Raw genomic sequence first — 13,175 nt, 5'->3', positions numbered from 1 at the left:
TAACGGCGGCTCACTGAGTCACGCTATTCATCCGTCTTTATTCCTGTAGCAAACACATCAGCTGCCCTTTACTGATGGACATCACTTTGTTTTACTGAAACTCACCACGCTCAATAAGATAAGATAAGCTCCTGGTTAGAAATACTGCTGTTGTTCTAATGCCTTATGGGTGATTCTATAGTTACAGGTACATTTGGTGTCAAAAGTCATTCTTTTTTTCTGCTTTTTCAAATGTTATATTTTTATTTTATTTTAAATAATTTGTTACTCACTAAACCCTTCTCCCTATGGTTTTCTCCCTATGGTTTCCTCCTATGGTTTCCCCCTATGGTTTCCCCCTATGGTTTCCTCCTATGGTTTCCCCCTATGGTTTCCTCCTATGGTTTCACCCTATGGCTTCCTCCCTATGGTTACCTCCTATGGTTTCCTCCTGTGGTTTCCTCCTATGGTTTCTCCCTATGGTTTCCCCCTATGGTTTCCTCCTATGGTTTCCCCCTATGGTTTCCTCCCTATGGTTTCCCTCTATGGTTTCCTCCTATGGTTTCCCCCTATGGTTTCCTCCTATGGTTTCCCCCTATGGTTTCCTCCCTATGGTTTCCTCCTATGGTTTCCCCCTATGGTTTCCTCCTATGGTTTCCCCCTATGGTTTCCTCCTATGGTTTCCCCCCTATGGTTTCCTCCTATGGTTTCCTCCTATGGTTTCCCCCTATGGTTTCCCCCTATGGTTTCCTCCTATGATTTCCTCCTATGGTTTCCCCCTATGGTTTCCCCCCTATGGTTTCCTCCTATGGTTTCCTCCTATGGTTTCCCCCTATGGTTTCCCCCTATGGTTTCCTCCTATGGTTTCCCCCTATGGTTTCCCCCTATGGTTTCCTCCTATGGTTTCCTCCTATGGTTTCCTCCTATGGTTTCCCCCTATGGTTTCCCCCTATGGTTTCCTCCTATGGATTCACCCTATGGTTTCCTCCTATGGTTTCCCCCTATGGTTTCCTCCCTATGGTTTCCTCCTATGGTTTACCCCTATGGTTTCCTCCTATGGTTACCTCTTATGGTTTCCTCCTATGGTTTCACCCTATGGTTTCCTCCTATTGTTTCCCCCTATGGTTTCCCCCTTTGGTTTCACCCTATGGTTTCCTCCTATGGTTTCCCCCTATGGTTTCCCCCTATGGTTTCCTCCTATGGTTTCCTCCTATGGTTTCACGCTATGGTTTCCTCCTATGGTTTCCCCCTATGGTTTCCTCCCTATGGTTACCTCCTATGGTGTCCTCCTATGGTTTCCTCCTATGGTTACCTCCTATGGTTTCCTCCTATGGTTTCCTCCTATGGTTACCTCCTATGGTTTCCTCCTATGGTTTCCCCTATGGTTTCCCCCTATGGTTTCCCCCTATGGTTTCCTCCTATGGTTTCCTCCTATGGTTTCCTCCTATGGTTACCTCCTATGGTTTCCCCCTATGGTTTCCCCCTATGGTTTCCTCCTATGGTTTCCCCTATGGTTTCACCCTATGGTTTCCTCCTATGGTTTCCCCCTATGGTTTCACCCTATGGTTTCCTCCTATGGTTTCCCCCTATGGTTTCCCCCTATGGTTTCCTCCTATGGTTTCACGCTATGGTTTCCTCCTATGGTTTCCCCCTATGGTTTCCTCCCTATGGTTACCTCCTATGGTTTCCTCCTATGGTTACCTCCTATGGTTTCCTCCTATGGTTTCCTCCTATGGTTACCTCCTATGGTTTCCTCCACTGGTTTCCCCTATGGTTTCCCCCTATGGTTTCCCCCTATGGTTTCCTCCTATGGTTTCCTCCTATGGTTTCCTCCTATGGTTACCTCCTATGGTTTCCCCCTATGGTTTCACCCTATGGTTTCCTCCTATGGTTTCCCCTATGGTTTCCCCCTATGGTTTCCCCCTATGGTTTCCTCCTATGGTTCCCCCTATGGTTTCCTCCCTATGGTTTCTCCCTATGGTTTCCTCCTATGGTTTCCCCTATGGTTTCCCCTATGGTTTCCTCCTATGGTTTCCCCCTATGGTTTCCTCCTATGGTTTTCCCCTATGGTTTCCTCCCTATGGTTTCCTCCCTATGGTTTCTCCCTATGGTTTCACCCTATTGTTTCCTCCTATGGTTTCCCCCTATGGTTTCCCCCTATGGTTTCCCCCTATGGTTTCCTCCTATGGTTTCCCCCTATGGTTTCTCCCTATGGTTTCCTCCTATGGTTTCTCCCTATGGTTTCCCCCTATGGTTTCCCCCTATGGTTTCCCCCTATGGTTTCCTCCTATGGTTTCTCCCTATGGTTTCCTCCTATGGTTTCCCCCTATGGTTTCCCCCTATGGTTTCTCCCTATGGTTTCCTCCTATGGTTTCTCCCTATGGTTTCATCCTATTGTTTCCTCCTATGGTTTCCCCTATGGTTTCCCCCTATGGTTTCCTCCTATGGTTTCCCCCTATGGTTACCTCCCTATGGTTTCCCCCTATGGTTTCCTCCTATGGTTTCCCCTATGGTTTCCTCCTATGGTTTCTCCCTATGGTTTCCTCCTATGGTTTCCCCCTATGGTTTCCCCTATGGTTACCTCCTATGGTTTCATCCTATTGTTTCCTCCTATGGTTTCCCCTATGGTTTCCCCCTATGGTTTCCTCCTATGGTTTCCCCCTATGGTTTCCTCCCTATGGTTCCTCCTATGGTTTCCCCCTATGGTTTCCCCCTATGGTTTCCTCCTATGGTTTCCCCCTATGGTTTCCCCCTATGGTTTCCCCCTAAGGTTTCCTCCTATGGTTTCCCCCTATGGTTTCCCCCTATGGTTTCCTCCTATGGTTTCCCCCTATGGTTTCCTCCCTATGGTTTCCTCCCTATGGTTTCTCCCTATGGTTTCTCCCTATGGTTTCACCCTATTGTTTCCTCCTATGGTTTCCCCCTATGGTTGCCCCCTATGGTTTCACCCTATTGTTTCCTCCTATGGTTTCCCCCTATGGTTGCCCCCTATGGTTTCCTCCTATGATTTATTGTCATAGTTTTTGTCATCCAACACTAGTTTTCATTTAGTTATCGTCCCATTTTCATCTGTGAAAAAAGGTTGTTGATGAAAATTATTCGTCAAAAAAAGAAACAGTGATAGTGACCAGCATCAAGCTGTTTTTTTTTATAAAGACGCAAAAGTTTCACAGAATGATCTAATGTGACACGTGACGTATATTCCAAGTGTTCTGAGATTGGCAAAAAATATTTTAATGTATTATTTAACAAAATTCTTCAGCTTGGCCATTGGTTTTGTGTTCTCGAATGCAGTTCACTCCGACTCACACAGAAAAACACAAGTGAGAAATCAAGACTGAAAGATGCAAAATGAAACACAAGCCTTGTACCTTCGTCTCTGAGGTGAATACATCCGTCGTGTTCATGTTTCCCACTGTCAGCTGTCATTCTGACTGTCATCAGATCAGTGTCCTGGTCCGGAGATATTACACTCAGGGAAGAAAGTACACGGATTCTAGGCGTTGTATTTCATGTTGTGTTTTTATTCATCTCGATTTTTCTCAACTTGTGTGTTTTTCTGAGCTAGTCGGAGTGAGTACAGAAGACCAATGGTAGAGATCAGGAGTTCCGTTAAATTTCGTAATGAATTATTATTATCGGTCAGATGTGTGCATGTCTGTGAGGTGTGTGTCATGTGGTGCGTGTGTCGGTGAAGTGTGTGTCGTGAGGTGCGTGTGTCGGTGAGGTGTGTGTCGTGTGGTGCGTGTGCCTGTGAGGTGTGTGTCGTGATGTGCGTGTGTCAGTGAGGTGTGTGTGTCGGTGAGGTGTGTGTTGGTGAGGTTTGTGTGTCGGTGAGGTGTGTGGGTGGGTGAGATGCGTGTCGGTAAGGTTTGTGTGTGGGTGCAATGCGTGTGTGGGTGAGGTGTGTGTGTGTGTGTGTGTGTGTGTGTGTGTGTGTGTGTGTGTGTGTGTGTGTGTGTCGGTGAGGTGTGTGTTGGTGAGGTTTGTGTGTCGGTAAGGTGTGTGTGTGGGTGCAATGCGTGTGTGGGTGAGGTGTGTGTGTGTGTGTGTGTGTGTGTGTGTGTGTGTGTGTGTGTGTGTGTGTGTGTGTGTGTGTGTGTGTGTGTGTGTGTGTGTGTGTGTGTGTGTGTGTGTGTGTGTGTGTGTGTGTGTGTGTGTGTGTGTGTGTGTGTGTCGGTGAGGTGTGCAGTGGACCAAACCACTCAAGAGAGGGGGGACCCAAAATGTTTTTTAAACTTAAAACACTTTTTTTTGGCCCTGTTTGCGTTTGTATTATTTTACTACATACACAATTATTTGAAGTATATATTATTTAAAATACAAAATGAGGTTTTTAATTATGTTTTTTTTTTCCCCCACCTCAGATGGGGTGGATCCTGACCCCCTGGGATTTAGGCTTATGATATTAACACACAGCTCTACATATTAAGGATATACAGCTGTACCTGCATCATACATTAAACTCACATTTGTGTTAGTTTTTTTGCTGTTTATTTTGTTGTTGATTGATTGTGTTTTGTATGTTTTTGTAACTATGTTTCGATTGGTGTATGTTAGGACCCCCTTGGAATGAGATAGTACATCTCAAGGGGTTAATCCTATTAATAAATTCAATTACATACAGCGATGAATACTACATATATAGCAAATCTCAACTGTTTCACTGCAACAACAAAAACATGTTTTTTTTACTTAGTATTTTTGTCTTGTTTCGAGTCCAAACATCTAAAAATTCTTAAAACAAGAAGTATTTACTAGACAAGTAAAAGTAATTGTCTTGTTTTGGGGAAAAATAACTCAAAATGAAGAGAGTTTTTGCTTAACATAAGATAAATAATCTGCCAATGGGGTGAGAAAAACAACCCTAAAACAAGATTATTTTGGTCACCTCATTGGCAGATTATCTTATTTTAAGCAAAAACTCTCAGAATTGTGAGTTATTTTTCCCCAAATCAAGAGAATTTTTTGAAATTTTGACTAGAAACAAGACAAAAATACTACACTCTAAAAAATGCTGGGTTAAAAACAACCCAAGTTGGGTTGAAAATGCACCGACCCAACAATTGGGTTGTTTTTACCCAATGGTTGAGTTGTTCTTACCCAGCAATTGGGTTGTCTTAAGCAACATTTAACCCAACCACTGGGTTATAACAACTCAACCATTGGGTTAAAACAACTCAATTGTTGGGTTGGTACATTTTCAACCCAACTTGGGTTGTTTTTAACCCAGCATTTTTTAGAGTGTATGTAAGAAAAACATTTTTTGCAGTGTTGTATCAGTGCAAAACATAACTATATTATTGTCCAGGTCTAATCTGCTCAATGCGACTATAAGGCATTAAGATATTATCAACATTAATGTTTATCTGCTCCTCAACAGATATTCTACAGGTGTGCTATGGAGCCGATACACTCACTCTCTTGTTCTGGAAGTAAAACGGATCGATGTCCTCCAGAGGGACGCCCACCAGTCCAGACGGAATGTCTCCAAAGATTCGCGGCAGCTGTTTTCCGGCCTCCAGGTCGGCCCTGGATTTAAGCGGCTCCACGTCGCCCAGGTCCTCCTTGTACTCCTTGGCATTGCGGGCCTTTTCCTCAGCGATCCGCTGCTCGATTCCAGCCAGGGACTCACGAGTGAACCGGTGTAGACTGTCAGGACCCGGTGGAAACAGTATGGCTGCCATCTTCTCATCCTGAGCCTCCTGTGCAAGTGCTTACTTCACAGCTGCGGAGGAAAGAGGAGCGCATTAATGCTCATTCCCACTTATATTTCACTGAAGTATCAACTTTCTCTCATAGTATCCAGTTAAAGTCGATAGCAGATCAGATCATTGGTCTTTTTGGGTGAGAAACAAGAATGTTTGCTCCGAATGACAAGTTTTTGAAAGTCTCATCTGCTCGCCAAAGCTTTATTTAATTGATCAAAAATGCAGTAAAATTGTGGAATATTACAATTTAATATATCTGTTCTCTATGTGAATATATACACTGTAAAAAAAGAAAAAAGGTTGGTTTTTGTCGGTTTAACTTAAAAAAGTAAGTAACCTGGTTGCCTTAAAATGTTGAGTTTATTGAAATGAAAAATTTGAGTTGATACAATGAAGGAAATTAGTTTAATAATAGAAACTCAAAATATTATTGTATCTGAACCACATAAAAAATGTGATAAATCATGAAAATAGCACTATTTGGCATGTTTCACTGCGTCATCAGAAATAAAACACACAATTACCCAATATGCTTACACAATCTTTTAATAATATTTTAATAAAGGTTGAATCTTAAAAAAATTTAATTGTATTAACTCAAAATTGTAATTTCAACGAACTCAAAATTTTAAGGCAACCTGGTCACTTTTTTCTAAATAATTTTTTACAGTGTAGTGAAGTGTGATTTATTCCTGTGATCAAAGCTGAATTTATCATCATTACTCCAGCCTTCACTACGTAATCATTCTCATATGATAATAATAATAATAATAATAATAATAATAATAATAATAATAGATTTTATTTATAACACACTTTTTATTCCGAAGAATAAAAAGTGCAACGATGGAAAAGGAAAATAACAAAAACGAACAAAAAGTCAAAATATACACTGTAAAAAAAGGCAAATGTTGAACTTTTGCAGTACAATCAACTTGGATGTTTAAGTTATTTCAACTTAAATTATGTTAAACTGACTTTAAAAAATTAGTGTTACATCTTGTATAACTAATAAAACAAAAGTTTAACATTCCTTAACTTATTAAAACAATGAGTTAAAACAATGTAAAAACATATGTTGTCATAACTTATTGAACATATAATTTTTTACAGTGTAGAATAATAAAAACAATCAACACATAAAAGTCTTTCTCAATAGAAAAGTCTTCAGTTCTGCTTTAAACTGGTCCAGGCTCTGGTCTGTTCTCAAATGAGGATTTGCAGTTCATATTTTTGTGGAAACCGTGATGCATTATTCATTTATTCAGGATTCTCTAAAGAATAGAAAGTTCAAAAGAAATAGAAAGTTCAAAAGAACAGCATTTATTTGAAACATTTATAAATGTCTCTACTGATCAATTTAATGGATCTTTGATGAATAAAAATATTACTTTTTCTTTCCAACATTTCTTATTTTTCTAATTCAAAATACATTTAAAAAAAATATATTGTTCAATGCAATGCAATTTTTCATTTTATTTTGGCAACAGCCCTATAGCTTCTTATTATTCTCACTGAATTTATTAATCAAATTTAAGAATATAAAATGTAATATTAAGCATACATTTAATAAGTTTGGGGGGGGGGTGCCTGCAGCGTAAATATCACAAATATGCAGATTTAAATAGGCTAGAACACTAGCGAGAATATTGCTTCATATTTAGATTTATAAAAACTAAAATCCTACTTTTTACAGACAAGCAACTTTTTTTATTCTGTTAATTGACTACTTGCACATGACACACACACATGCACACATTTAAACATTATATAATATATAATATAAACATTTTGGTGCTCCTAAAATTTTGCTGGTGCTCCTAACATTTTAACGTTAGGAGCACCAGTGCAACCAAGTAAAAAAGTTAATTTCGAGTCCTCTTCATGAGTCTCTCATCTGTGTCTGACTCCGGCTCAAACATGTACGGCTGCTCAACGGCTGGTTATTTCTGACATTTTGGCGGAGTTAGATTGACCTATAGAGACAGAGCGGCACGCGTCATAATCTGAAAGCCACGCCCACCGGGGGCGAAAACAAACAAACCGTCTCCATCGACTTTCTATTGCGTGAAGCGCCTCCTTATCATTTCGGACTTATTACAAAAAAACGAACAATGTCTAAAAGCTGATATGTGACGAGGTGTGCAGAAAACAAGCTCAAAAACACAGAACCAAAAACCCAGAAGTGTTTATAAGCTGCTGACCCAAAAAAATGAACGTTTAAGGACACAAAAGTGTATACATGCATTAGAGACAGAGCGGGACATGTTATATTACAGTGAGAACTACGCCCACTGGAGGAGAAAGTAATCAGAGACAGGAAATATAATATATAAAACTGACATTTGGATATTTGACTAAATGTTTACTGCACACGTAGACATACTGAGACATACTGAGTGTCAGGATCCCAAAACTGAGCCATTCTTCCTGATGAAGCTTCACGTCTCACTGCCCGTGTCCACTTTTGTCTCCTTAAACGCTCGTTTTTTAGGGTCGACAGCTTATAAAAACTTAAAGCAACACTGTGTGATATTTTCCCCCATCTAGCGGTGTAAAGGTATATGACCATCCAGTGAACATTAGTTTCTGTTCCTCTCAATTCTGATTTCATTTTAACTCGGTGGCCGATTTAGTCCAAGATTAACACGGCAATCCCCCTCTTCACATTCGACACGGTGCCATCGAGTGTTAAAACGCGAAAGGCGAAGCTTGAATTTACGGGTATGTCCCTCTTTGGCTACTGTACTTTCAAGATGGAGGAGCAACATGGCGACCGGCATTCGAACCCCTCACCCGTATGTGTTTTCAATGGCATATTATAAACTTATGAGAATACTTTATTACTTGAAAGAAGTAAATATACATTAATGAGCACATATATTTTTTAAAGAACTGAGTGTTTTTAGCTAAGAATAGACTAAAAAAGTTACACAGTGTAGCTTTAATTCTGTGTTTTTTAGCTTGTTTGCTGTACACCTGTACGCCTCTCTTCCTCAGACTGCACTGGTTGCCAATGGCTGCTCGCATCAAATTCAAGGCACTAGTTCTCGCCTACAAAACAACCACTGGCTCTGCACCAATATACCTAAACTCACTTGTTCAGACTTACACACCCTCCAGAAGCTTGCGTTCTGCGAGCGAGCGGCGCCTCGTGGTTCCATCCCAAAGAGGCATGAAATCGCTCTCACGGACATTTTCCTGGACCGTTCCCACCTGGTGGAATGACCTGCCGATCTCAATTCGTGCTGCCGAGTCTGTAGCCATTTTTAAAAAACTTCTTAAGACACATCTCTTCCAATTGCACCTGACCAATACAGAATAGCACTTACTGATCACCACAGCAACGACCAATAAGTGCACACTCCTGGATCATATCTACGTCTCTCATCCGGATTTGTGCCTTCAGGCGGGTATATGTTACTTAGTTATCATAACTATCAGAATCCAGTGTTCTGTATTTTGCGTATGTGAGTTTTTGTTGTAGATGGCTATTGCTGCGCGTTTAGCTAGAATACAAAACCAACCCATTGGGCCACTGAATCTGCATTAACGACAACAGCTGGGGCAACAGCCTTAGTCCTAATGGGTTGTTATCTTCGCTATCAAAATCCCGTGTTCTGTATTTTGCGTACGTGAGTTTTTATTGTTGATGGCTATAAAAAAAATAAAAAATAAAAAAAAAATTGTGTACTGTGCTAATTAATTGAGACTTCTTACAGCTCTTACAGGTTGTTGGCCTTGTCTGTTTCGTTGCTTCTATTGCTCTACCCTTTTTTGTAAGTCGCTTTGGATAAAAGCGTCTGCTAAATGATTAAATGTAAATGTACACCTTGTCACATATCAGCTTTTAGACATTGTTCAGTTTTTTTAGGTAAAAAAGACGAGGCGACCGCTTCACGCAATACAAAGCCAGTTGGATCCCCCCCCCCACCGGTGTGGGCGTGGCCTAAATACACTCTGTCTCTATTGTTGACTGAGTATCTGAAGCTTCTGAAAAAGGGGGGGGGCAGGGAGCAGCAGCTCATTTGCATTTAAAGGGACACACACAAAAACGACGCATATTTGCTCACACCCAAATAGGGGTGCCATAATACGTGGGGTATTTTGAGCTGAAACTTCACACACACATTCTGAGGACACCAGAGATTTATATTGCATCTTGTAAAAAGGGGCATAATATATCCGCTTTTAAAAAAAGAGGATAGGAATGCAAAATATTATTTTTATAAATATTCTAAACAAAAGTCCAGTTGCTCTCTGTTGCTGCATAGGAGTTTTCACTGCTAGTTTTTGTCATCATGATTATTTTGATGAAACATCAGACGCTGACGTCTCCTGACACTGCTAGCGTTCAGCAGCTGGTCTGAGAACAGACACGACTACGATTTACTCTGCTGTGGCTCTCAAAACGTGTCTGCAAATAAAAAGATACCATTATCCACATCAGGCGTGCTCCAGAGTGGAAGTGTGCTCAAACGCTCTTGTGTGAACGCAGATTGGGCCATCTGTTCCTCCGTGTGATTTAATGATTGGACGAGAGATCATTTCTCATCTGTTCAGGCACGCGGTGTGGAGCCGGAGCACAATGGGAACATCTGCACAATAAAATTCCAGCTATGTTTGAGCTAAAACAATGGCACAGAGTTTCAACAAGTGGCTCCTCGAAATCTGAATCCGATGTTTGGAGTAAACAGTCGGCTCTCTGGTTATTAGTAGAGCCGAGCGATGACGCTTTAGAGCATTCGGCGGTAGAAAGGATGGAAAAGATTACATTTATGCATTTGGCAGATGCTTTTATCCAAAGTGACTTACATTGCATTTTCAAAGGTCCACTGAAATCAAAATTGAAGTTTTTTTAGCTTTTAGTATGACTATGTTAGCCTTAAAGTTAAGAATAAGCTGGTGTGTTCCAAAACTATGACAAAATTTGCATTTAGGAGATTTAAGCGTTCAAAACTTACAGTCTCCCACTTCCGTTTAAACGAATTACAGATTTTGATGACATCATCGCAGACTTCACCTTCTCGTCAAATCTTCTGTCCAATCAGATGCTCTCTAAAATCTAAAGCCACGCCCCCTACACTGCTGAAGCTGCGGCTGAAATCGGTCAGTAGTTCACACATTTACTAATTTCTACATAAGGCACATAGCACACTATATATGCGATAGGAAACGGTTCAGTGTAAATATGCTTTCAGTTTAGGCGAATTAAGTCTGTTTTCACGTTACACACACACACACACACACACACGAACACACACACACACACACGAACACACACACACACACACCAACGGCTCTGGTCTAAAGTTAGACTGCAGACACGAGATGCGGATCATATGCGTGAATCGGGGCAGAAATCAAAACATATCGGACCCATTTAATTTCTGCACAGAATGCTGCAATTCAAAGCGATATGGGGGAGATTATGATGATAAACGGTGAGAGGAAACTGGCTTTACCAAACAGAAAGGCTCTAGTCAAACTGTGTATTATTAACGAAACGCTATTGGCCGTTTCAAAAAAGGGGAGGGGCTGCTAACAGCTGGAGCCGTTTCAGGGGAAATCCATAGACTGTAAATGAATATGAACGTAGTGTCCGTGACGTCACCCATAGGATTCAGATAAGCCGTTCTGAAGCTTAAAGTAGAGTCGAGCTGGCCGTTGCCATCTTGCGAGCGAGTCATCGCGTGCCACTCCCGGATAACAGAAAATGGGCAAAAAGGCGGGATGTGCGCGGAGCTGAGGTGACGCAATGACTATAGACGGCAGATAAATGGCTATCCACCGGTAACCACGCCCTTAATTATGCAGAACTTTAAGTCTTTATATAACGTAAACGAATGAGTTATAAAAAAATTCACCCCCTCACAGTCGTCATGAAGGTCAAAATTAGCCGTATAGACCAAAACCACAATTTGTACCTGGCTGTAAACATGTTTTTTTGTTTTTTTCTGCTGTTAAGTTGAGAATTTAAACATGAGCTCAATGAGATTCTGCTCCTTCTGGAGCCGCTCTAGTGACCAGTTGAGGAACTGCAGTTTAAGTCACTTCAGTATCGGCTTCAGCAGAAACTGGAGGAGGAGCCGGTTGGGGAAATCGCGTCAACACATTGAATAATGCGTCGCGTTTCAAGGCACTTCAGTGGACCTTTAAGGTACACATATTACAGTTTTGTCAGTTTTTGCTTTCCCTGGGAATCGAACCAATGACCTTGGCGTTGCTAGCGCCACGCTATACTGGCTGAGCTACAGGAAATCTAATGCAATTACGTTGTAATTACGATTAATGCGAGCTAATGCGATTACATTCATGCGATTACGCTGAACCACAGTAGATATATTTGCATGCACAGTGCTATTTTACAATTATTTATATATTTTTTTCTTATTTAGAATAAGCTTTTATTTTATATTTTCTGTTAATTTATTAATTATTTTATTTATTCAGTTATACACTTTTATTTTCTGTTTATTTTTATTTTAGATCAGTTTTATTTAATTAATTTTAGTTTACAGTTATTTTATTATGCTCTTTTTCCATTTTTATTTTTATAATTTTTTTTACTATATTCAAATATAATTATTTAGGTGTAAATAATTTTTAATTTCAGTTAAAGCTTTAATCCTCTTTCAGTTTTTTTATTAATTATTGTTATTTTTTTTGCTATGCCCTTTTGTCATTTTTTATTTTTATATATTACTATTTAGATGGTAATTGTATTCTATTTTTTGTTTTTGCCTTAATTTTCGTTTTTTTTTTTTCTTTCATTAAATTTTAATTTGAGTAAAAACAAAATATTTCTTTTATTTACTATTTTGTAATAAACTTTTGTCATTTTTATTAGTTTATATATAATTATAACAATAACTATTTAGACTAATTAAATTATATCCCATCATTTCATTCATATATATATATATATATATATATATATATATATATATATATATATATATATATATATTTTTTTTTTATGGTAACATTTTAGATGAAAGCTTTTTTTTTTTTTTTACATTAGTTAACATGATCAAACAATGAAAAATACATCTGAAGCATTTATTAATCTTAGTTCATGTTAATTTCTGTTAATAATATTTAATGGACCTGAGCTGACATGAACTAACCTTAACCCAGATTAATAACTACTGTAACATATGCATTGCTGGTGTAAGATGATAAATGAACTTACATCAACCCAATGGAATATGATTTTAATGTGTTACATTAATGTTTCAGGGTTAGTTAACAACAATAACCCTGATGGGTAGGACTTTGTTTTTATGCTTCTTACAATAAACTATGCAAAAATGCAAAGCAAGATTTGTCAAGACAAGGAACAGCTTGTTTAGTTTAGTTTAGTTGTTGTGAATCATGTACAGAACAACAGCTGGAATGAGCTCAGAATGTAGAGACTTGAGTGTGAACTCTTTGGACCAGTAAGAAACCATTATCATTCCCATCAAGAATCATTCAGGGTGA

The 13,175-nt window shown here is 39.5% G+C and overlaps 1 protein-coding gene across 1 annotated transcript in view; it reads right to left on the bottom strand.

Moving 5' to 3' along the window:
- Nucleotides 1–13,175, bottom strand: part of scn5lab (sodium channel, voltage gated, type V-like, alpha b) — a 219,226-nt gene that overhangs the window by 173,449 nt on the left and 32,602 nt on the right. Inside the window, exon 2 of the mRNA XM_067435448.1 lies at nt 5,400–5,707. Coding sequence (XP_067291549.1) covers nt 5,400–5,666 — 267 coding nt within the window. The 5' untranslated portion in view covers nt 5,667–5,707. The remainder of the gene's footprint in view (nt 1–5,399; nt 5,708–13,175) is intronic.

Source organism: Pseudorasbora parva, chromosome 24 (assembly GCF_024679245.1).
Source record: "Pseudorasbora parva isolate DD20220531a chromosome 24, ASM2467924v1, whole genome shotgun sequence".
NCBI lineage: Eukaryota > Metazoa > Chordata > Actinopteri > Cypriniformes > Gobionidae > Pseudorasbora > Pseudorasbora parva.
Note: the sequence above shows the minus strand (reverse complement) of the source record. Positions and strands in the feature narration are given on the sequence as shown.